General features: G+C 39.8%; 1 protein-coding gene across 2 annotated transcripts in view; it reads right to left on the bottom strand.

Annotated features, from left to right (window-relative positions):
* The window catches only part of Mpdz (multiple PDZ domain crumbs cell polarity complex component), a 130,615-nt gene that overhangs the window by 39,942 nt on the left and 64,104 nt on the right, over window positions 1-26,569 (bottom strand). For both annotated transcript variants that reach the window (XM_051163716.1, XM_051163709.1), the window contains exons 21-25: window positions 22,805-23,003; window positions 16,799-16,903; window positions 13,040-13,132; window positions 4,760-4,937; window positions 2,045-2,155 (exon numbers count right to left, since the gene is read on the bottom strand). In XM_051163716.1, coding sequence (XP_051019673.1) covers window positions 2,045-2,155; window positions 4,760-4,937; window positions 13,040-13,132; window positions 16,799-16,903; window positions 22,805-23,003 — 686 coding nt within the window. The remainder of the gene's footprint in view (window positions 1-2,044; window positions 2,156-4,759; window positions 4,938-13,039; window positions 13,133-16,798; window positions 16,904-22,804; window positions 23,004-26,569) is intronic.

The following is a 26,569-nucleotide window of genomic DNA, read 5'->3' on the forward strand; positions in this document are numbered from 1 at the left end:
GCTTTAGCTAACCAGAGGCCTGATTACTTCCATTTGGAAGTAAATCACCACTAACAAAGAATATCTCATTTTAAATGCAAAATTAATTCTGGTTTCCCAAAGCAAAATGTGTCTAACTTGACTAAACATGTCATTTCTAAGCAAGATTTATCCTGGAATAATTGCTATAAAATTAGGTGTCATTATGCCTCAAATAAAAAAAATAGGAATATTTTCCAGGTGTATGAGACAATATCTTTCCAGTTCATTAGAAAATGTGATTGACATTGAAAGAAATGTTTGTAGTTTAAGTGTTCAAAGTAATATTAAGAATCGCTATTCAGTAGTTTATAATATTATCCTAAATGATATGAGTTAGAAATTAAAATAAAACAAGAAAGATAATAAACCCTCCCACACACACACACACAAAAAATAACTGTAACTCAACTTAAACAGCCATTTACAATATTACCATGCCGTGTCTATGTTTAACACAACAAATGTTAACAAATGTAAGAAGATTTGTAGTTATTTAAACAAACTGAATAGCATTTGCAAAGAATGCAGCATGAGGCAGCCCTATCATTTGGCAGATTTTCTATCTGAATGGATAATTATTACCTAACAATAAACAACTGAATGGCTAAAAACTACAGATGTGACGAGAACTGCTTATGTTCAGCAGCACTACATTTGTTCCACACCATGAACCCCAGACCGGAGCCACACCTGGCTTGACAGCAAGGAGACAGACCAGCAACATAAACCTGGGTGCTGTTTCTGGAGGCCAAAAGCATTACCTCACTCATCTGACAGGGTGCTGCCACTTTCCTTCCATCCCTTCAACATTAATATCTTAAATACTTAATTTTCCAGGGTAGGCGTCAATGTGTTTTGCATATGGCATCACGCATTTTAAGCCTCACGTGATGTGTCTGACTGCCCTCACACGCACAAACACTTTTCTTTCAAAGCTAACCAACCTCAGACCTGCTGGTAAGTAGGAGACTGGGGAATGCATGCACAAGCTTTTACCCCCAGAAGCAGAGCCTCCTGGAGCTTCAGGAGTTTGAGGAAGTTAGTATTAAGAAATCCCTACTCTGAGGGTATGTGGATGTCTCTGAATAACTTTCCTAGAAGGATGTGGAACAGATTTTTAATAACTACTCCATATGAAGATACTTTACAATGGGGCATAAAGAAGGAACCAAAACCATCACTAAACTAGTGGCAAAGGGTTCACCTTTGGCATCAATAGGGCATATCAAATACACTCAGCTTCTGTTTGTACCCTTTCTATTGATAATAGCCACTGATGTTCTTATATATTCTTAATATTGGTTTTCATTCAGGGACTCACTACATAGTTCCAATAGCACCAAGTTTATAATCTCCCCTGTCTTGGTCTCTGGACATCTGCCATTGCAGGAGTGAAACACCACGACTAGTTTCTAAAATACATTTTTAAAGTGCTGTAACAATGATGACTAAGAATCTAGTGGGCTAGTAGGTTTCTGTCCTCTAGGATCTATGATGACCTGTATATTGACTGCAGCTGAAGATTAATTATGAAATGACTTCTATATAAGCAGAATGTACTCTATGAGAATTCTGTGTCTAGTGGAGTACACAAATATGTTAAGATCTAATGATATGACTGCACAGATGAGAGATTCTATCTAAAGGACAAGTTTAGAAAAAAATGAAGTCTATGAATTCTAAGATACTCAACTAAAGACGACTGGCATTTAATCTACATATTACATTATATTCCATTCAGGAATTTGGGTATTTTTTTAACCAGAATGAATACTAACAAGACATCAACTTGACATGGTAACAAATTAATGTATTTCTATATATTTTGAAGTCTTCACATGTAGAGCAGAAGAGATTTGCAGGAAATCTCAATATTTCAATACAGCAAAGAAAACCTTTTATCAACACTTTCTGAGACTTAAAAATTGGTAGGTGTACATGCAGACAACTTGGCTCTCACTGCATTAGACTCCAAGTTGAGCACTGTTTCAGTATGCCTACCTTGCCCTTTGTGTTCGCTTACCCTTGGTCTGTTTATAATGCTCTGTACCATAAACACTACAGGGTTGCCTGCTTTCCGAATGGCTTCCACGGCTTGTTCATGGCTTGCATCTCTGAGGTCCATTCCATCCACCTGCAATGGAAGGCCTGAGCTTAACATTTCATGACACTAGAGAACAAAAGAGCAACTTGGATCAGGAGTTCTGAGGCTCCTTTTGGTCCTGGGAGATTTGATTCAGTGTCAAAAATAAAAGGAGTTAGGCTGCACAACTCTCAGCTGTCCAGTGGACTTGTGGCATCTGGTCTGAATACAGATTCAACTGAAGTCATAACCAATTGGAGTGAGGCTCTGCTCTGTGTTCCTCAGAGCACTAGCTGCTCTGTTATGTTTATGAATCAGGATTTGTATAAGCATCCTTAAGGAAACAGCTTAGGGAGAGGCATTCAGGGACCCCTTCAATGAAGCCAGTGCTGTACAGGTAATTCTTCGTACACGGATGTGCTTAGGACATGGTGGCAGGAAAGATTCTTTATGGGTTTCTCTTAAGGAAATGTAAAGAATAAGCAAAATCGTGGTATTTGGAAAAGTCAGATGACGGTAAGGTTAGTTTTGCAAAATAGTCTAGAGTAGATGTGGCAGAAGTTTGGAAGCCAAGATTTTTTTTTGTTAGTTTCTTATATAAGTAGTTTGAAAAGCAAGTCATTTTGTAATGGTCTTTGAGTGACAAACATCTCAGCTTATGCACTAGATGGCCAGAGGGAATGTGAGGAAAGGGCAGTATGCCAATCCTGTCAGGTAATTGCAGATATCTTCATTTCCAATTACCAAGTAAAGCTCAGAGTGGACACAGCTCTGCAGAGGAAAATCGATCATTAAGTCCTGCCATAGAATTATATACATTTAGTTAAAAGCCTCTCTCAGGTTGATACTTTGCTGATATAACGATGTCTTTCAATTCATACTAAAGTGGCCTTTAATGTTTCTAACAAGTCAACATTCATGCCAACTGTACGCAAACTAAACATCATTACTCAAACTCAAAGCAAGCACATGAGCCCAGGCCTGTAATAGAATCCCCTGGAGTACAAGGGCCCAGCTTCCTATTTCCTGGAGAATCCAAACATGTAATGTACTGAAGAAATCATTATTAACTTAGATGCAGGTATTTTATAACACACACCAAAACACTTTCTTTGCAATTTGAAAGGAAAGTTTTAATTTATATGCCTTATTCTTTACTTCATATTTTAATTGTTTTAAAGAGCATGTGGGAGTAAACAATGACTAATAATGTCTAAAGATGACTGCAAATAATTCTTATTTTTCTCTTCAGTCAAAAACATATTTAACAGTTAAACAATATAATTTGAATATTCTAGTCACAATTTAAATTGAAATTTTTAGATGGAGTTGTAACTACAAGAAAGAATTCCATTAAAGGTGCAAATATTCCATTTAATGAGAGTAGGCCAGTATGTTTTGCCATTGGTTCTCATAGATGGTCACAGGTAAAAGAAAGGCACAAGCTGTCTGTTCCCTCTCAAATGTCAATCTCTGTGTTGTCAGCTTCAGATAATGAATGTATAGATAAATGAATGAGCAATCCAATCCAAAAGCTTTGTATGTTCAATTTTCAGCTCCAGGGGAGTTGAACCCAAGGCCTTGCACATGCGGTGACCACCTGGCACTGAGATAAATGTCTAGCCAAAGTACTCAGTCTAAATTATGATGGCTATATCATAAGCAACCTTCTGAACCAGGAAGGAACTTTAATGCAAGTCCTGTGGACTGAGAAAATGAGTCAATCACTTATAGAAGGTAAGCACAGTGCCTACCATATTCATAACATCTTAACTTATCAGTTACTTCTTTCCTTTTACTCTGTAAGTTAGAAAAACTGGGTCAGTATTTTAACCCTAACTGCGCCTAATCTGATCAGCTGATTTACTGTAGTGCTCGGCAGGGCTTTGGTTACTTCTCTAATCGGCTTCCTTGTGGCCAGGCAGGTGCAGTGCCTTGACTACTGTGGCCATTAGCTCCTGGCCCAGCACCAGAAACACAGCAGCTGCTCTTGTACACCAGTAAATGCATGGGTAGCACTACTGTTCCTGGGGACTCTGGCAAACATACCAATTTTTAATTAAGGATGACATAGGATTTGACTATATATTTCTCTTTTACATATGGCAAAGTCTATGCCACGCATGTGTATACATAGGTCCTTCTGTGGGGAAGAGATAGAGTGCTGAGGAGGTGGCGTCTAGCTTTCATGAAACACTCACTGAAGAAGTAATCAAGTTTTTAACATTGAAAACCTTAGACTAAAAGACTCCCGTAGGGAAAAACAACCCTCACTCAACAAAGTGAATCTGCACTGAAATGACTATAATAAAGTATTTCTTAAAATAATAGCTTACTGGAAAACCTAACTATGATATATAGTTTTCTCTGTGTATATATGATATTAACCTTTCAGTTTCCCCCTAAGAAAAATTTTAAAAATTCATATACCTTAGGAACTTTAAAATTGGTTGTCTGTATCTTTAAATATAAGTTTTTACATCAAATACATAATTTGTCATCACAGACATACAAAAATATTGGATAAAAATGAGAAAACCCTTGAATGGTAAACATTTGACTCTAACACCGCGGCAAAGAGTGAACATAAGAATGGTACCTCCTCCCTTGCTAAGGTAAGTGAACAATGAAAATCAAAAGCTCAGTGGAGGTTACCTCAACTACTCTGTCTCCGGGCTTCAAGGTTCCATTTTTGCCAGCAGGACTGTCTTCAAGAACATGTTTGATGAAAATTCCCCTCATCACTTCACCATTGCTCAGTCGGCTGCCCATCCCTCGACCACCAACAATGCTGATGCCCAAGGACTTGCTTGGTTCTCTCCAAAGTTCCACCCTATGGAAAAAAATAAAATTATAAACTCCCAGAGAAAAATGCAAAGGAAAAGCTCCCTGAGTTTTAGAATTTCTTGTAGATGATACTGTCTTATCACTGCCATTGCTAAAATGAAGCACTATGAATTAAAAGCAACTTAGGGAGAAAGGCTTTATTTCAGCTTATACTCCCACATTTCTGTTCATCATCATCAAGGGAAGTCAGGACAGGAACTCTAACAGGGCAGGAGCTGATACAGAGGCCATGGAGGGGAGCTGCTTCCTGGCTTGCTCTTCATGGCTTACTCAGCCTACTTCCTTACAGAACCGAAGACCACTAGCCTAGGGATATCACCACCCACAATGCACTGAGCCTACACCCCCCAATCAGGAATTAATTACATGCCTCACAGATGGATCATATGGAGGCATTTTCTCAATTGAGGCTCCTTCCTCATGATGTCCCTAGCTTGTGTCAAGCTGACATAAAACAAGCCAATACAGACACGGAGGACACAGGCAATAAAAATATAGGCAAACTGGCCTTCATTAAAACGAGAGAGAAAAAATAAAACTCACAGAAGGAAAATGACATTTGGAATTAGTAAGCAGAACGTATGAATGACCTTTGTAAAATCCAGTTATAAAAACCCAAACAAATAGATTAAAATTTAGCAAGGGCCTAAATAAACATTTTGCTACAGGCTTATAAATGTTTTATAAACATATGAAATAACAATTAACATCTGTAAAAACACAATCAGTATCCAATAATACATTACTTTACACCCATCAGGGTAACAATAATTAGCAAGAACAGAACGTGACTAGTGTTTATGAGAATGGAGAGAAACTGGAGCTCATGCACTGCTGGTGGAAATGTGACCAGTTACAGCCACAATGGAATATTAAAAATATAACTACCAGACAGAAACATAGTCAAAAGAATACAACAAGCCAGGGTCATGAAGACATATTTTGAACACCTACACCAGAAGAGCATTATCTATAGAAGGCAAGAGGTAGATTGAACCTTTGTATCTATTGGAAACAAATGAATAAGGGCTGGCAAGGGAACTTGGTGCATCAAAGTGCTATGTAACCCTGACACCCATTTTTGATCCCCAGAGCCCACAAAAGCACAATGTGTTGGCTCCTGGCTGTCATATCAGCACTCCTATACGAAGACGAGAGGCCATTTTTACATTGTTGATTCTCCCAATCCACGAACAAGGGAGATCCCTCCATCTTCTCAAGTCACCTTCAATCTCTTTCTTTAGGGACTTCAAGTTTTTTTCAAACAAGTCTTTCACTTGCTTGGTTAGCGTTACTCCTAGGTATTTTAAATTGCTTGTGGCTAACGTGAAGGGTATAGATTTCCTAATTTCTTCCTCTGTATGATTGTCATTTGTATATAGGAAGGCTACTGATTTTTTTTGAGTTAATTTTGTAACCAGCCAGTATGCTGAATGTGCTTATCAACTGAAGGAGTTCTCTGGTGGAATTTTGGGGGTCACTTACGTACACTATCATATCATCTGCAAATAGGGATAGCTTGACTTCTTCCTTTCCCATTTGGATCCCCTTGATCTCCTTGTGTTGTCTTATTGCTCTGGCTAGGACTTCAAGAACTATATTGAAGAGATATGGAGAAAGTGGGCAGCCTTGTCTGGTCCCTGATTTTAGAGGAATTTCCTTGAGTATCTCTCCATTTAATTTGATGTTGGCTATTGGCTTGCTGTATATAGCCTTTATTATGTTGAGGAATGTGCCTTGTATCCCTGATCTCTCCAACACTTTAAACATGAATGGGTGTTGGATTTTGTCAAATGCTTTTTCTGCATCTAAGGAGATGATCATGTGGTTTTTTTTTTTTTCTTTAGTTTGTTTATATGGTGGATTACATTGATGGATTTCCTTATATTAAACCATCCCTGCATGCCTGGAATGAAGCCTACCTGGTCATGATGAATGATATCTTTGATATGTTCTTGTATTCGTTTTGCGAGTATTTTATTGAGTATCTTTGCGTCTATGTTCATAAGAGAAATCGGTCTGAAGGACCAGCAATAGGCTGGTTGATCAATGGAATCGAATCGAAGACCCAGATATGAATCCACACACATATAGTCACCTGATTTTTGACAAAGAAGCCAAATCTATTCAATGGAAAAAGGATAGCATCTTCAACAAATGGTGCTGGTCTAACTGGATTTCCACATGTAGAAAAATGCAATTGGACCCATACTTGTCACCATGCACAAAGCTCAAGTCCAAATGGATTAAAGACCTCAATATAAAACCAGAGACACTAAATCAGTTAGAAGAAAAAGTGGGGAAGAGCCTGGAACACATTGGCACTGGAGACAACTTCCTGAACAGAACACCAACAGCCCAGGCCTTAATGTCAACAATTAATAAATGGGACCTCATGAGGCTGAGAAGCTTCTGTAAGGCAGGAGACACTGTCAAAAGAACAAAGCGACCGCCTACAGACTGGGAAATAATCTTCACCAACCTTGCATCTGACAAAGGTCTAATATCCAAACTTTATAAAGAACTCAAGAAATTAAACGCCACCAAACCAAATAACCCAATTGAGAAATGGGGCTCAGAATTAAACAGAGAATTCTCAATAGAGGAATATCAAATGGCTGAGAAACACTTAAAGAAATGCTCAACATCTCTAGTCATCAGAGAAATGCAAATCAAAACAACTCTGAGATTCCATCTTACACCCATCAGAATGGCTAAAATCAAACATTCACGTGACAACACATGCTGGCGAGGATGTGGAGAGAGAGGAACACTCCTTCATTGCTGGTGGGAATGCAAACTAGTACAGCCACTTTGGAAATCTATCTGGTGCTACCTTAGAAAACTGGGAATAGGGCTTCCTCAAGACCCAGCTATTGCTCTCCTTGGAATATACCCAGAAGATGCTCCAGCACACAACAAGAAAATTTGTTCAACCATGTTCATAGCAGCCTTATTCATAATAGCCAGAACATGGAAACAGCCTAAGTGTCCATCAGTAGAAGAATGGATAAAGAAACTGTGGTACATATACACTATGGAATACTACTCAGCTATTAAAAACAAGGAATTCCCGAAATTTGTGGACAAATGGATTGAACTAGAAATGATCATAATGAGTGAGCTAACCCAGAAGCAGAAAGACTCAAATGGTATATACTCACTTATAACTGGACACTAGCCCAAGGGGCAGGTCCCATCAAAATCTGCACCTACCAGGAAAGTGGGATAGAGGTGAGAACATCCTATTGAGACTCTAGGTGAGAAAAATATAGGGGATAGGGAAGTAAGTGGATCCAGAGGGTCCTAGAAACCTACAAGAGGAACATTATGATGGGTGGATATGAGCCCAGGGGTTCTGATTGATCAAAGGCACCAACCAAGGTCAAAACATGCAACCATCATCAAACCCCTACCCAGATCTAACCAAGGGACAGAACATTCTCCACAGTTAAGTGGAGACTGGGGACTGACTTTCACAGGATCTCTGGTGCCCCATATTTGGCCATGTCCCTTTGTTGGGGAGGCCCAATGGCACTCGGAGGAAGGATAGCAGACTACCAAGAAGAGACTTGATACCCTAGCACCATATTCAGGGGGAGGAGGTCCCCCTTGGTCACAGTCATAGGGAAGGGGGTTGGGGTGAAAGTGGGAGGGAGGGAGGAATGGGAGGATGATTGGGATGGGATAGAAAATGAGATGTAATATGAATTATTTTATCTTTCAATAAAAATGCGTTAAAAAAAAAAGCAGAAGACGAGAGGTGTAGACAAGAGGACTGATCAGAAGCTCATAGCCAGCTAGCCTGGTGTACACGGAGCAGCAGAAACTTGCCTCAAGTAAGGTAGGAGATAAACCAATATCCAGAAGTTGTTCTCAAACCTCCACATGCACCTGCACTAAGGCACACACATGCCACAATACAATAATAAATAACTGCTACATTTAAAAATGAATAAGCAAAGCTGATACATAGCTTATTGGAAGTTTATTCTGTCTCTAAAAGGAAGAAACTGCTGAAGTATGTTTCAACATACACAAAATCTAAGTATCCGATGCTATGTGAAATTGGGCAGCTAAATGAAGCAAAGGCCAAATGCCCATGGTTGTATTTACAAGAGGTCTAGAGCAGACATATTTGGAGACAGGAGATAAAATGGAGTTTTTGTTTTGTTTTGGTTTGTTTTTGTGGGGAAGTGGATAGAGAGGTATTACTCAGTGGATATAGTCTCAGTTTAAAAAGATGAAAATTCTTCTGTAGATTATGGTACTATAGTTAGAGCAAAGGTTCTTAAAGTCTCCAAATCACACATTTACAATCAGAAAAATAAATACGTCTAATCACCATGGCACTCTAGTCATAAAAGATAATTTAAATACTTTCCAAATTGTGTGTTTTGCTGGTATTAATATTGGACTCACATTCTAGGCTAAAGTGCAAGCCAGTGAAGAAGTGCCATTTCGCAGGAGTGTTAATAATACAGTCATTAAATGATCAGGAGATTCAGCTATCACTGAACAGATGGCAGCTCCCAGGTTTAGCAGCCAAATCCAGGGAAAGAACACTTTTGCACACACTAATCAGAAGCTTGCCTCTGTAGGCGTCATTCTTGCCAGAGCAGACCTGGTCATTAACAGTCAGGGCATGAATAACAGTGGCTGAAAATATTCTACATGAAATGATCCTTCCAGTACCTCCTGAGATTCCCTGAACTGCTTTGCACCTTCCACTCCAGGAGGCACAGTGCCTCCTTGCTGTTCTGTAAGTTGATTTCATATGCTACTGCCTTGGGGCCTTATCATTTTATCAACAGTCTCCATATCCATACCATAAGCACAGTGATCAGGAGGATAACTGCTAGCAGCTAAAGGGTTAAGGATGGAGGCTGAGGATCTAACTGTTAAAGTGACTGTTTGCTGTGTGGCAGGACTTAGGTTTAATGTCAGGCGCCACAAAAGGGAAGAGGTAAGGATGGACTTACAAGGGCATCTTGTGAAAGGGTTAGGATGCAAGCATGAGGTGAAGTGCAGTGAGGAAGAGGTTCAGGGTGCCGATGAGGCCCCGAGTCCATCTCAGAGCTCATGGAAGACAATAATGTGGACACTGAGAACAAGAAGACTACATGGTCCAGCGTATCCTCAATATTGACATCTGAAGTGTTTCAGTGCTGCAAAGTGAAAGACGTGGCAGAAGGAAAGGGCTAGTGTGGGGTGGTGGATGTGACAGATGAGATACATGGCACAAATATTTCCCTTTTGGTCAGAACACTTTGTTGTTGTTGTTGTTAACTGAAAATATATAATCCTTGAAAGTTGATCCTTTAGTTGGAAGAAATTGGACCATAATCTTCGTGAATAAAAAAAAAACTAAAATATTATTTAATATTTTATCTCTAGGAAGTCTATAAAAATCAAAGAAACCAACATCCATTTCTATTTTTATATTTATATTATTTGTGTGTCTGTGTATATGTATATGTGCATATGCACATATGTGCACCTGTCAGTGTGAATGTACATACAGGGTGAATGTATGCAGGGAACAGAGGAGGGTACTCAGCCCCCTTCACTTTTTTTTACAGTAAGTGGGTAAAAGAAAGAATGTAGCCAATGTATGTAGATATTTTATTTTATTTTATTTGTATGTAGATATTTTAGAACCCAGGTAAGACTCTTGAACTCTTAAGAAAAAATTTAAAAACGAACAACATGAAATGTCCCCTAAGATTGTTCATTGCTAACTGTGAGTTAGAAATATTTCTGGAATAATACAAGTAGCAAACCATGTAAGGTTTAGGTGCTCCAAAACCATTCTTCAAGGGGGCTGAATAATTATTTTTCACTTAATTCTAATATCAAGCCTGGAAAGTACACACTCTTTAGACCCCCTCTTCACAGATCCAGGGACTTTGGCAAACAGAGTTGGGTACTCTAGTGGATTGCAAGTTTAAATGCACTATCATGATGTAAGGTCTGTGAAATCTTAATGCAGAGGACAACCAAAGGATCACAGCGGCAAGAAGCTAGGCCTATCAGTCATTAGACACAACATGGGGACTATACCTGGGAAAGAAGGCCACCTGTCAAGAAACCCTTTGTGGAGCATGAGCTGGCTCTGGGACCAGACAGCCGGGTTGTGTGAGAAGCGTCCCCACCCTGCTTTTCTGCTACTCAAACACAGGACATGAGGCATCCTATGTAGTCTCTTTGTCTTATTTATCTCAGCTGTGGAATGGAGCTAATAAGAATCTCTAGTAAGATAGTCCTTGTGAGGACTATATACCTAACATATACTTGAAAAATGAAAACTTTGGCACAGAATAAGCAACAAAAAAAATCTATGATGATAATGACGATGCTAGTGCTGCTGCTGGTGATTTCCACAGGAGTGGCAGGAAGTACACACTATTCTATCTATATGATGACTGAGCAAATGTATACCCACCTCACCAAACCTATGCATTTTGTAAAGACAAGGTGCCATTTTCCGTCTATTGGCAGAATATGTTTAAAAGGTTATAAATATCATTTGGAGAAAATACATGTATTAAAATAAAAGTGCAAGCTGCTATGGTCACCATCAAAAGAAACAGGATAATTTCAAATAAAGTTTTAAAATGCATATGAATCTATAAACCAGTAATTCTACATCTGGATACATACCCTAGATAAGATTTCATGCACATACATAAAAAAAAAAAATACACATTCACTGCACAGAATTGGTATCATAGCACTGTTAGCCACCCAAGTATTAGCTATGGCCCAAGTCAGATCTTTAAGTAGCAAGTATGATACAGATTTCCAAAGCAAAGATGAAAAAGTAAGCAAACTGGAAAATAATACAAGTGGAAATCACTAGCAAAAAATTTAATCTATTTATGCTTATTTTACAATTGGAATTTATAAAATACAGTTTTGTGTATATAATGCATGTGCAGAGGCACGTGTGCCATGGTGTGCATGCGGAAGTCACAGGACAACTTTGTAGAGTTAGTTCTCCCTTTCCGCCTTTTGTAGGCTCTGGGAACTGAATGCAGATAAATCAGGCCAACTTGGCTTGAAGAGTCTTTCCTGCTGAGCCCTTTCATCAGTACATTCTACAATCCTTAATACTTATCTGACAAGTATCCTCTATTGCAACACAAGTCTTCTGCCTCCAAATTTAAAAGACTCCATAGCTAGCCCCATTATATATATTTAGAGCTTTCACAATATGGATAATGGTATGAAGAGGCAGCAAGCTAATTAGTTATTGAAGAAATTCAAGCTGAAAACTCCTTTAAGATGGCTGGAGATGTTTAGTTTCTCTGAAATGACAGAAAATAATCTTTTCTATGTTTTGAAAAATGTGGCTGTAGGTTGAAGCTCATTTGTGACCAGGCAACATCACAGTGCAAGGTTCTGTAGTAGTGGTTAATTTTAGAGCTCAAGCATGATTACTGTCTTTAATATCCCACATTGTTCTTTGCTTCAGGTATCTCTAGATCTTACCTGACCGAGGAGAGTCTTATATCTTAGACTTACTTCCTAGTTACATTACACATTATCAACTTTGTTTCTGGGTCTGTACCCAAGACTCAGTGATCCCCATTACACAGAAGCCGAAATTGGCTCAGTGTGAGCATGTTAGTAGGTCCTCATGTTACAGTGTTTTGACTGGGCATATTCAAGTCTTCTTTGTTGTATAGGAACCAGCGGCAGCAAGTGTAAGGCTTTGAACAAACTCAGCCTATGACAGCAAAGTTCCTTTCTTACATTTCTGTCTCTCTTTCATACTTACAGTTTGTTTCTGTGTGTGTGTGTGTGTGTGTGTGTGTGTGTGTGTGTGTGAAAAATATATATAATTTTAAATGTAAACATGTAAACAAACATAATGTTAAAATCTAAACAAACATTTGGCACTATACCCAAAACTATTCAGAATATTTATTCCGACTACCTTGCATACTTTTCTCTAGATAATTGTCTTTATTGTCTAGTATAGGCCCTAGTATATAACTTATTTTTAACACTCACACTCTCTCTTCTCCCTATCTCTCTCCATACACACCCACTGAATGGGCTAGACACAGAAGTAGTTCTTACCGCCGAGGCTGACTCCAGCTGCTGTAGGCTGCATTCTGCAGCTCACTTTCTTCCCCTTCTCCTTCTTCTCGCTCTGGTAGTTCTGGAATGTCTCTAATTAAGGGAACATAGAGTGAATATTTGGAGCAACACTGCCTAGACTTTATTTAACTCTTGATTAAGCTGAAAAGTCATAGCTGTCTGAATGCTCATTGTACCTGACCTACAAGTTTGTAAGAGTTCTCAGCACAGGAGAAGGGAAACCTCCCCAGCAACTTTACTCTACAGTCCACTGTACACAAAAGTCTGGAGGAGAGCTGTGGCACACAAAGTCCTGCTGGTCCATCTGCTGGTGAAATGTGGCAGAATAAAGGAAAGGAATGGGGACATTGCAACAAACGTTGGAATTCTAAAGGAAAACTATCCAGCAAATGTTTCTCTGCCTTCAAGGACTTTATCATTAGTTGAATTTATAGAACTGAAAAGTCTAAAGAAAACACGTATTCAAATTTTAGCCATTCTTCACTGATAGGAATCCTGAACGCATATGTGATCTTCAAATTTATGGCCAGAGTCAGGTGACCCAGTGGATCTGTACTTCATCATGATGCACAGTGCTGACAAGCTAACGTCTAGGCTCTCTGTGGGCATTCTTTTCTTTGACCTGAATGTTGTTCAAACATTGTTAAAGTGAAATTTACCTGCTATAGGCTCTACCAGCTGCTCTGCCCTTGAATTCCCATTTTATGTAAACTAAAGAGGGCAGATCTTGGAATAGCTGTGGTTTCTGTAGTCTAAACCTCACAATGGTCCAGAGTGTTTAGCAGAAGTTCAAGAGGTGGATATAAAAGCGATGTCAAGGAGCACAATGAGCAACAGTCTAAATGAAGCCCTTACCCAGAGCATGTAAGGCAAAGAGATAAAAAGGAGATGGAGAAAAAAGTAGGTTTGGAGACAGAGTGAGAATGTGAGCAGCTTCTGTATCATCTATTGACAGCCATTCCAGAGCGGAGTGGGGGGCTGGGGGGTGGGGAGAGATTCACTGCCCTGTATCTTAGGCTGGGAGATCTATGCATATGCTATGCATAAGCAGTCTTGGCAATACTGTACTGCAGACCTGACATCTGAGCTGAGAAGACAGTGTTAATCCTTTGATACACAGACCCCAGTTTCTTCAAGTGACTCTACAATGCTGAGCCCTTTCACTAGCTCACACATGCTCCTTTAAATATGCCTAGTATTTGTTCTCGACCTTAGCATGTGGTTTCAGAACTTCCATGTCAGTTACGCTAGATCCAAATAGGACAAGCATTTTCTTCCTCCATTCAGGTAGCCAGGCAAGTATTTCATTGCTTTCTCCCTGTGACTTAGTATGACAAAGATATTTCTATAGCCATTACCTGTATCTGCATCTAAGTGACAGTAAAGTCACTGGGACAAAGTCATATAATATAAAACAAAACAGTGAGATTCGAACTGAGGCCACCTAGCACTTACTCTCTGTGCCATACTGCCTCTTTGTTCTATGAAATTATGCAATTCTTGCTTTGGATTCAATGGTCAAGATCTTAGAATCTGACTGATTACATCCTAAGCCTGGCGTTGAAACTAGCTGTGGGACTCCAGGAAGCTAAGATCTTGCTGTTGCAAATTCCTCCTCCATAAGATGCAAACTGCTTTTTGTAGGCATCCTACTGTTAGTAATAAAAAATATGCTTTCTGCATGTCATAAAGTTCTTCTTGTAGGTTTCCAGGACCCTGTGGGTCCTACTATTTCCTTATTCTTCCATGTTACTCTCGCCTAAAGTCTCAATAGGATGTCCTCTCCTCTGACCCACTTTCTTGGTAAGTAAAGTTTTTCATGGTACGTATCCCTTGGGCTAGTGTTTTGATATAAGCGAGTATATACCGTTTGTCTCTTTTTGCTTCTGGGTGAACTCACTCATTATGATAATTTCTAGATCAATCCATTTGTCCACAAATTTTGGAAATTCCTTGTTTTTAATAGCTGAGTAGTATTCCATCGTGTAAATGTACCACAGTTTCTTAGTCCATTCTTCTACTGAGGGACACTTAGGCTGCTTCCATGTTCTGGCTATTATGTATAAAGCAGCTATGAACATGGTTGAGCATATGTCCCTGTTGTGTGATAGGGCATTTTCTGGGTATATTCCAAGGAGTGGGATAGCTGGGTCTGGGTCCTGGGGTCCTCCTCAAACTAAGGCACCAGCCAAGGAGAATATAGGCAGTAAGCTTTGAACCCCTACCAAGACCTAGCCGACAATCATGATATTCTCCATCGTTGAGTGGAGAGTGAGATCTGACTCTCACATGAACTCTGGTGCCCCTTTTCTGACCACATCCCCTGGATGGGGAGGCCTGGCGGCACTCAGAGGAAGGATAGCAAGTTACCAAGAAGAGACTCGATATTCTAAGAGCATATATAGGGGGAGGAGGTCTCCCTCAATCACAGACATAGGGGAGAGGAGAAGGGGGGAAGTGGGAGGAAGGGAAGAATGGGAGGAAACAGGGGAAGGGCTAACAATTGAGATGTAATATGAATAAAATAATAAAATGGAAAATAAAATAAAATTAAATTAAAATTTAAAAAAAGAATTAAAAAAATATATGCTTTCTTTGTGATGAAGCAGCTGATTACTACACTGAAAAAAACAAGGCCACTTTCCTCTCCGTGCTGGGAGAGAAGAAGAACAATGAAAGTAGATTTCTTCCTGAATCTTTGGAATGTTCTCAAGCCCATGAACTTGCTGAGATGCTAACTGGCCCTCCATTTGGACAGAAGAAAGATCGCTCTTCCTGTTTTGACAGGAATCACTGGGAAACTACAACTAACCCATGCTAGGAAGCCTGACACAGGACGTGCACTTGGGCCAACTTTTGTACAGAGTGAGGTACTCTTGCCATAAATGTCACGAGGACCAAACGACTGCAATATTCTTTTTCTTTAATAAATGCAGATCATGTCTTTCCGTTCCCAAATACTCTCTGCACACTATGGCCTTGTATAATTTGCCGAGGAAGTAATTGTGTTATGTCAAAATTCCTTCAGGGCCACTGGGAGCCAGGGCGTTCTGACACCCTCTGTGGAGGTAGGATTTTTCTGAGAACTTTTCTTCAAATGTTTGTGAGGCTCTGTTCTCTACAGTATGCGTAAGAGAAATCTGGTATCCAACTGTCTGTGTAACTGCAAAAAGCATCCCACAGAAACAGTACATACTTCCAGAGAAGGCATTCTGACATTCTCTCCTGCTGTGAACTCAATCAGTAGTACCACCAAGCCCCAATTCTGTCTTTTTGTAAGAGTGAAGAAACTGTTATTTAAATGTTCTTAACACACTATACAGCAAGAGCCTTAAAAGGGCTAATCACTGTTTCCTAACGTCCCTATATACCAAGATTCTGAGTTTATGAGTCTCCAAATAGAATAAATATATTTGTTAAAAAATGTTTCTGATTGAGTTGTTTGATATTTCTACATAAAGAAAAAAACATATATATATATATATATATAACCATGAAAAGTGTGCTGCCTAAGTAATTAATGAAATAATACTCCTAACAGGATAATTACACAAACTTAATGTTAAAAGTGCTGTAACAGGTGAGTGAATGAAAGAGTATTTTAATTTGATATGAATATGCATATATATCCCAAATTTTCAACTCCAAATGATAATTACTTGAGTAATTGAGACAAAGGGAGATTTATTTTTTTATAATCTTCTGTATCATTTATTGTAGTAATACTTATGTACTCACCTGCCCGTGTAGGAAGAAAAAATATCCAGTGCCATTATTCCTCCAGATTGTTGACCAAAACTTACTCTGAACTCTTCCAAATGTTCTGCAGGCACGTAAGTGATTCTGGAAATAAACATAATCCATGAAAGTAAAGGGAACAGAGTTTTGTCTGTTATGAAAGCCTCTCAATCACAGAAAAATGTCACACTGACCACTCATGTTTACACTCTGTATGATATGTGAATGAGCATATTCAAAAGACAATACAAATTTCAAAAGACAAAATACTCTACAGCCAAGCAGAACAACTGAAATTAACATTGAAAATGCGACTGAGAAACTACTAATGAATTAACAATCATACAGATAGGAAAGTAGGATTATTTATTCCTCCAAATGAGAAAGCTAATGTAATATTTTTTAAGTTTAGGAAACTCTAAAATTCGATGAAAGAGCTAAAGAGATAGTTTAGTAGCGGAGTACTTGTATGTTGAAAGCTCTGGGTTTGATACCTTTACTACAATGGTGAATGGATGGATGCATGCATACATGGATAGACGGATGGATGGATGGATGGATGGATGAATGAATGAATGAATGAATGTTTATCATGCCAGAAGCCTGTCTTCATCATTAGTACCACAAAATAAAGATGCAAATAAATAAATATCCACATTAATATTACATTTGTCATATTTAGATTGCCTAGCAGAAATAAATTAGGTACACTTTATTAAACACTAAATATCTGAAACATAGTTGTTCACAGTAAGTAGTTAAATGTGGACATTAATCATCATAATCAATGATACAGTGAGCTCAATTAAATTCCAAACTTCTAAGAGTAAAGCCTGAAGCCACCATTCTCAAGGTTAAGGAAAGATTCTCTAATTTGTAGCAACTTTATTTACTTTTTTTCCTCCAAGAAATCCAACTGCTTACACTTGAAAGTAAACTAGGAAATTCAGCAAGTAGCAGTGAGTGTTCATCTTTTAAAGGACATTGCAATGGATGTGGAATACAGCCATGAGCTTAGAAATCAACACAGCCAAGTTCAGATTTACTGCTATTCTGTAAGGCTGGTTAGACCACTGGTAAAATTTCTAACTTGGTTGGTCATGATCCTCAAATGAGATAGTACCCAGAGAAATACTGCACTTGAAATCAGTAGGGCATACATGTTTGTCCAAGTATGAAAAAAAGTATTACGAAACATGCTCAATTTAGAAATCACAAAGACTCTTAAACCAGTATTATATCCATTAAGACGAGTTTAAAGATCCTGACGCTGGAGAATAAAGATGTTAGAAAGTACAAATTTCACTGATTCACTGCTTTGCACTAGGGAGGATACATTTTGGGTCTACTGATGATACCATAAAGGTATTCACTCTTGTCTTCAAAGTGTATCCAAGGCTTGAGCTGTTCTGATGTGAGACAACACTGCTGAGCCTCCAAACCCTCAACCGCAAGTGTGTCATCTTTCATGAGGCAGTTACAAGGTAAACACCACCATACACAGTAAGACCGCAATCTCCCAGAACATAGCTCACCACACCAAAGCCAGCCCACCAAAAGAATATTCAAACCCCCTGGAAATCTCCTAGTGAAATTTCTACACCAAGGACCAAACTTGGAGCATTACACAGGTTAGGGTAATTTCCTTAGGCAGAGTGAAAGCATTGCCCAGCTTAATTTATTCATCTATGGGAAGAAGGAGGAGGAGGAGGAGGAGGAGGAGGAGGAGGAGGAGGAGGAGGAGAAGAAGAAGAAGAAGGAGAAGGAGAAGGAGAAGGAGAAGAAGGAGAAAGAGAAGGAGAAGGAGAAGGAGAAGAAGAAGAAGAAGAAGAAGAAGAAGAAGAAGAAGAAGAAGAAGAAGAAGAAGAAGAAGAAGAAGAAGAAGAAAAGGAAGAACACCACCACCAACAACAAAACCAACAACCTTTAAGGTGCTACAAAAATACTAGATATTAAATTTGCTGTTTTCCATCCAAATTTCTTGAGTGAAAACCACAATATATTATATATTATATAATAATAAAATATTTTATAAAAATTAGTTTAAAATCTAAAAGGTAACAGGATTTTTAGAAAACCTAATTTTGATGGAACTTTAGAAAAACCTAAATTTGAGAGAACTCACATAAATAAGCCCTTAAGAAAAGCCAAGAGAAAATATGTGGGTGAAGAAGGACATGAAAGCAATAGCACTAACAGCACGCAGTGCCTGCTTCGCTTACTGGCCATCGTGAGAGCCCAGGCAGGGGCTCATAGTTGTTGTCCGTATTTGCTGAGTTACTTCTATCAGAGGTCATAAGTGAGGGCTTTATAATACTTGTTTGATACTCTTTTTGGCCAGGAGAAAAAACAAAAAAGCCAAGTCCATGGTCATTTGTCCCAACAGGGACAGAGGCCACAAGGAAAGGTATCCCACAATGCAACAGCATATGCAGAGCTATTCCAGCACACGGCCAAAAGCCTCCCCATAAATCAGAAGAGGGCCAAGCTGAATGACAAGCTGCAGTAACCCAGGGAAGCAGATTATTTGGGAACCGGATTAAAACCTTCTATGTGAACTAACCTCTGGTTACACATATAGAGGAAGAAAAGAGATTTGCTTTAGTGCTGCTGACATGTGATAAAAGGTACTAAATTCAGGAACCACGCCTGCACATGCAGACAGGATCAGCCTCACAGCAGAGCCTGAAGGCTTAGTGGCTGGCAAAAAAAGGATTTCCAAATGAGTTCACAACCATCACTGCAATGTGAACGCATAGCAACTGTATAGCTCTGCTGGAGCGGACTTTCTTGTAAGTGAAGGAAAGAGCCAAACTGCACACGCTGAGTCTAATCTGGATCTACTCCTGCACTGGGATGTTACGAAATCATAAAATGGTTTTCACAGACAAGTTGTAACACACAGCCATAACGAGCTTTTGAGTCACTGATGCTCACACATAAAAGGGGGCCCGATCGCCAGCAGGTGCTGTGGAGAATCTAGAATGTGAAGCATACGCCACAGCATCTTTTCACAATGGTGTTAACAAATGTCAGTGTCTTGTGCTGAATGTGAGACGCATACATATGTAGTTAAAAGTGGGTGCTCCTGGATACGTTCCCCTTTCCACCTCCCTCTCATCTACACCTCCCCCAGAAAAGCATCTGCTCTTTCCTGGTGTCTATAGCGGTGATTATTAACAAGCATGGAAAAATGTAACTGCAATCAATCTTTTATTCCTTGATCAGGAATTCATCCCACACATTGGGTTAAGGCAGGTGAATTCTGATTCAGCTCAGTAATTATCTGGCAGATGTTATAAGCAGCTGCTGCTAAGCACAAAACCATGGCTATTATTACAGGAATGTGTAAGAGCTCCTGGCAAGGTAGAGTGAAAAGAAGCAGAATGCATTCTGGTGAGGCTTCACATCTGGCTTTTCATGGGAAACAAGGAGGTCTGGAACTTAACTGGCTGTTCCTGAACTCTGGAAGCTCAAATCATCCCTTAGGCATGCATGAATGCACACAAACTTCATAGTTATTTATCCTGAATGGGAGAGAAAGGAGCACACACATTGTCTCAACAGGCAGTGCTTTCCCTATGGCCAGTGAGTTGTACAGCTGAGCCAGAGTCTTTTTTTTTTCTACAGTTTCCACCACTCCCCATTAATAAGCAATACAGGAAAAGTGACCGGACTGAGCTAAGAGCCAGATAATAACTAGAGCTGAGTTGGTTAAGGCGGTAGTACAGCCCCATTCAAAATGAAGGAATAACTGGACTTCCCTGTGGGAGACTAGCCACAGTGACCGACCTCAGAATAATTCTAAACCCCTGTGTTACAACATGGAAGGGACAGAGAGGGGATAGGGCCAAAAACACTTCAGAGAAAACACAGAGAACACTGCTCAGCAGCCCTTCTCAATGTGAGTCACATAGTGTGCATATTATATTTTTGAAAACGGACTGTGGGAGAATGAAATTAATTTCATTGCTCTGAGTTAGCATTAGTTGGCCTATAAGAAGAAATGGTGTTTTTTATGTGTATGCCACTGTGTGTGTGTGTGTGTGTGTGTGTGTGTGTGTGTGTGTGTGTGTGTATAAGGCTGACTAGCATATGCATAAGAGAGACTGTCTAGTATATCTGTGAAAGAATGACGTGTGTGTGTGTGAGAAAGACTGATGAGTATATATGTAAGAAAGATTGGTATGTGTGTAAGACTGGCTACTGTGTGAGGAACACTGATGGTGTGTGTGTGTGTGTGTGTGTGTGTGAGAGAGAGAGAGAGAGAGAGAGAGAGAGAGAGAGAGAGAGAGAGAGAGAGAGAGAGAGAGGATATGAGGAAGACTGGCTAGGATGTATGTGAGAGAATACTGATGCATGCATATGTGCATGTGCGTGTGCGTGTGCGTGTGTGTGTAAGGCTGACTAGTTAATTTCAGAAGAGGGAAGATTTTCTTCTCCCTGTTTTACATGTAAATGTCACAATTGTTTTGACTCCTGAGATGTGACAGCTGTGCTTAAGAAGTTAGTCCTGTAGTTATCTTTCTCAGTTATGAGAAGGTTGCTGCTCTCAGAGGATTGGGGGTTTCTGACTTGATTGGCAAGTGAAGTAAGAAAATCAGAGACACAATACAAATCATTAAGAAATATGGGAAGAAACGGTTTTACTAAATCTACTCAAGTCGTCTCTGCCATTACTAAGATGCAGGATCCACACTTTGGGGAAGTCCAGCACCAGTATGGATTCTGATGCTTCAAGTGCCCAACAGGAACATCACTGAAAACCAGCTGAATGTTCAATCACCAGGCCATCTGCATTTCATACCACACCCAAGCATGCAAGCTAAACATCCTGCAAGAAGCAATTTCCATGTGATCTGTATCATTTACCCTTATGCAAAAGAAAGGGCTGGCCACAAATACTAAGAAATGAACTGGAAAGCTGCTCTATTTATGTAGAACAAGGACTGACTTTTACAATGATGTTCCCCTGTATTCTTTCATCAAAACACAATTAAGAAATGGCCATGTGATCTTAAGATCCTCTCTACTATAAAGCCACGTGGAATATGAAAACACAAGGGAATGCTGTGCTTGAATAACAGCCCTTCTGTGTAAGACAGCAGGAGAGGCTTGCAACAGAATGTGCTTACTGTCTATGAATGGCAGAGTAGAGCCCACATGGTCAGTATGCTGTAACCATGCATATTCTGCAAAGGAATGCCTATTGTAAAATATTACAGAAAAGCAGCCACACACGAGTAATCAAGGTAAACAGTCTTCCCAAGCTCTGGTTTTGTTTTTTTTTTTTGTTTTTTTTGCCTTGATCCCTATACAATAAACACAAATAATCAATGATGTGTGTTAGAGGGGAGAGCCACATTGATGACACAATAAAGCCTAAGCTGCATCAGATGCTCAAAGACCATCTAATGAACTTAAAAGTTATATCATATATATGTATATATATGCTGTACTTTTAGAATGTTATAGACTTATAGGAAAATTCAAGCACTTCCTGGCAAATTAAGCTTCAGGGCACATAAGCAGAACTGCCATACAGATGGGCGATTCTCCATGGGGCACAAGGGAGCTCATGCAAGGTAAATGTAGTTCAGACAGGCCTTGTACTCTTTAGCCTCCTTCATGCCTGGCACTTCATAGAATTGCTGTGGTTTTAGAGTACAGTGGCAGTACCTGCTTCTTTGTACTGAGGGGTGTAGCCCCCATGAGACTGTGTGTGATTCTATGATGTCTGAAACATGGGCTATCTCTCACATCTAGGGTTCTTCAAGAAACACCAGAGAAGCAAAATCAAACAACATCACACTGTTAGTAAAATCAATCTTAGCAATACTTTATCCAGAATCAAGAACTATCAGAAATGGAGTAATTTACATGAAACAAACATGATAGCTTTGTGCATCAAATTGAAATATATACTTGTTAATAAGAAAAAATATTTTTATTAATGAGATAAAATTCATGAATTTCCCAAGACAGGTGGGTCCAGATGATACTTACTTTATGTCGGGTCCAATCAGAGAATGTCTTCTCAGCATGGCGCGTGCCTGGGCATTGGTTAAACTTATGGTTGATTCTTCGTTAATGGACAAAATGCAGTCACCAACAGCAATCCGGCCATCTCGACTAATGGCACCTCCATGAATAATGCTTCGTACAATCACTCCCAGGCCATCTTTATTAGCACTTACTGTCATCCCTATGGGAAGAAAAAGAGTGCTGACAAGGACTATAGACAAGGTTTTCTAAATCACTGGATTCACTGATGGACTTATAGATAAAAGAATACGAATCATGTTTTTGTTACTAAAGTTTTCCAAAACCGTTTTAGGTTTATTTTGTCAATCACAGTTGTGCTTGTGTGATATGTGTGTGAAATGCGCCATGGTGCACATATGGATGCCAGAAGACAACTTTCTGGTCAATTCTTTTTTTCCACTATGGTTTCTGGGATCTGAACTTAGGTCAGCAAGCTTTCATAGCAGGCATTTTTACCTGCTGAGGCATCTTGCTGGCCCATCATAAAATATTTATAAGTGATTTAAGATGTAAGTGAAATTATGTAAAGATAAATATTCCATGTTTAATACATAAGAGATTAAAACAGTTAGCATTACAGAAAATAATGTAATTTAGACCATTTGATGTGGTCCTGCCCTTCAAGATACAAGCTCTCTTAGAGAAAATACCATGAAGTTTTAGACTATTTTTCTTTCTTTTTTTATTATATTTATTCAGACTACATCCCGATTGTTATTCTCTCGTTTGTATCTTCCCATTCCTGCCTTCCCTCCCTCTTTCACCCTAGTCCCATCCCCTAGGCCTCTGACAGAAGGGGACCTCCTCCCTCACCATATGACCACAGCAGAAGTTTATGTCTTCCATATGTATTCCAAATGGATAGCCTAAGATGGCGGTTACAACTCTATGTCTAGGTCACTTGGTCATCTCTACCTATATAGCAGGGGCTGCCATGTGCACAATCTTATGCAGTTTTGTCTCCAAGCTCTAATCAGGTCACAATACGGGCATGTTATATCTTCCTTACATGTTCTCTGGGTTTCATATCAGACAAAAAATGTGATCTTAGTTACTATAATGATGTATAACCTTTTTCACTTCCTCTCATTTCTACAGTCTTCCTCTTTTTGATAAAAGAGCACTGCCATCCTATCATAGTGTCCTCCATATATCCTCCATTGTTCAAAGAGAAGCGCTGGAGTCAGTCTGTGTGTGTGTGTGTGTGTGTGTATGTGTGTGTGAGTGTGCAGGCACACCTGTGAGCACATCTGTGCAAGTGTGTGTGGACATCAGAGAACAACTTCGCGTGATGTTCCTCAGGCATCTACATTTTGATTGAGATAAGGTTCCTCACTGGTCTGGAAAGTCACCAGGTAGATGAGGCTAGCTGGCTAGTGAGCTGCAGGAGCCTGCTCACTTCTGTCTCCCATCTCACTCTAGCTCATGTTGAACTTTCCAGCACCCCACTTGGCTTTCAATGTGAGTTCTGATGACCGCAATGCAGGCCCTCACTCTTGATGAGTCAGGGTTTTACGAGGTGAACTGTCTCCGCAATCCTGGAACTATTCTGGTTATTATCTGACATTTCTCCCCAAGATGTACCACATCCCAAAGACCCGTCATTTCCATCCCTGAGTATTAAATTTAACCTGTTTGCTTTTCTACAGCACCATCTCTTGCTTATTCTTTTGCAGCCCCTAACTGCTCTTCTGCCTTCTGCTATTGTCCCCTCTAATGCACTGTACTCAAAGAAGAAAAGCAATTCTAATGAGCCAATCACATTCTATGTGACCTCTGCACGAAAGCCTTCAACAGCTTCCTACCATACAACACATCTCTCAGGCACAGCACAGAGGACAGGAATCCTGCGCTCCCTGAAACATATGCCTTTCCTCTTTATCATATAGTCTTTGGGCCTTGAGCTCCAGCCATAGCTGCCTTCATTCATATATACGACGGATCTCTTCCCCCTTTCCCTTTCCCGGATACTCTAGCTGCAGTATATGTTTTGTCATCACTTTCTTCAAAGTAGCCATTCAATATAGGGTGGTTAAATCACTGTTATCTTTACAGTTTGTCCTCTCCATATTTACATAATAAACTTCTAAAGTTTCATTTAAAATATTCCAATATAGTTGTAATATATTCATTTTTAACTTTTTATTGGTTCTTTGTGACTTTCCCATCATATATCCCAATCTTCATCATCTTCTCTCCTCCTATATACCCTCCATGCTTGCCACTCCCCCCACCAACCACATCAGAAAAAAAAGTATCTGATTGTGGAAGCTAAGCTGTAGTGTGTCACAGAGTGTCTCACAGTATACACTCCTGTCCACAGTTCTTTGCTTGCAGATGTTTATTGCAATGACCCCCTGGTCTGCTCTAAGGCCTCTGGCTTCTGCAAAACTATCAATACTGGAACTCTAGTGAACTTCTCTCAGAAATTCTATTGTTGCGCTGGGTCATGGGGATGCCATAGTTTTAGATCTGTAGGACCAGGCCCTTTCTGTACTCCAGCAGTTCATCGATGGGGTAGATGCTGAGGTGGGCCGATTCAAAGCCCGGGATCTAGGCTTCAGAGACCTAGCACACAGACTTTCCTTGCGTTCACGCTCTGAGGGCTAGCTCACCTGCAATCCCCAGAGGTCTCCAAAACAACACACGCTTTGTTGTCATTTCCCTTGGTCACCCATTATAATTACATAATAATACCCTATTGGTGAAGACACCACACACTTTGGCTAAAGGACACAGAGAACTCATATCATACTGACTAGGACTTTTCTGCTGAAAAGCTTTTATACCAACAGCAGCCTGTTCATGCTACAACAGTAACTTGTCAAGCAATATGTGCCCATTGGTACAGTAGGGGGCACGATTTTCTGATTAAATTTATGGCCTGTTCCACAGGCACCAGGAAGGGGGAATTCATGACTGGTACTGTAAACCTGGTCAGAAGCCCATAGCTTGGGAAGTCACCAGTCCTAGAAAGAACCTTTATTGTTATTTTCTCTAATGGTCATGATTTTAAATTGCCTTCTACATATTTACATTTCTACTCACAGGCCTGGGCTGCTCAGAATCTTTGTCAGAGTAGCTTCTTTTTTCAGCGGACAGTAGGTAATTCAGAGATGCTTAACTGGTTAAGAGCTGAGAAAAAGACTCAGCATCTTTGTCACTCCCTACAGCCACCAGGACTCAGGAAACTCAGCAGAAGTGAGAGAAGGAAGAATGTGAGGTTAAGGCTACAGAGGAGTGAGTGCTATGAAGTGATGTCTACGGGCACAGCATGGCAAGGCTGCTGCCTTTGTAGCAGAAGTTGTGCTTCCTGCACAAATCCAGCCAGCCTGCCAAAACTGTGGGAGAGATGGTGGTCTTCACCAGGCCTTATCTCCTAATGAGGAGCTGCTGGCAGTTGCCAGCTGCTGGGGAAGGGAGAATCAATCCTTCTTTGTGGTATTCCTACTGGTAGGTTTCCCATGTTTTAGTGAATGGCCCCACACTCATGCACATATTGGCAGCACTAATTGGACTTAGTGAGGAGGAGGAGGAGGAAGAGGAGGAGACAGTGGCAGCAGCACACATTAGAAAAGAGACATGGTAAAGTGCATGTGGGGAAGAAACGAGAAACAGATAAGGGTCCTATTTCATTGTGTACACATGACTTATTAATAAATGTAATAAATAAATGCTACTGAATTACAAAATAAATGCAAAAGACAGACAAAGCTAGGAGTGGTG

This window comes from Acomys russatus, chromosome 2, assembly GCF_903995435.1.
Source record: "Acomys russatus chromosome 2, mAcoRus1.1, whole genome shotgun sequence".
Classification (NCBI taxonomy): Eukaryota; Metazoa; Chordata; class Mammalia; order Rodentia; family Muridae; genus Acomys; species Acomys russatus.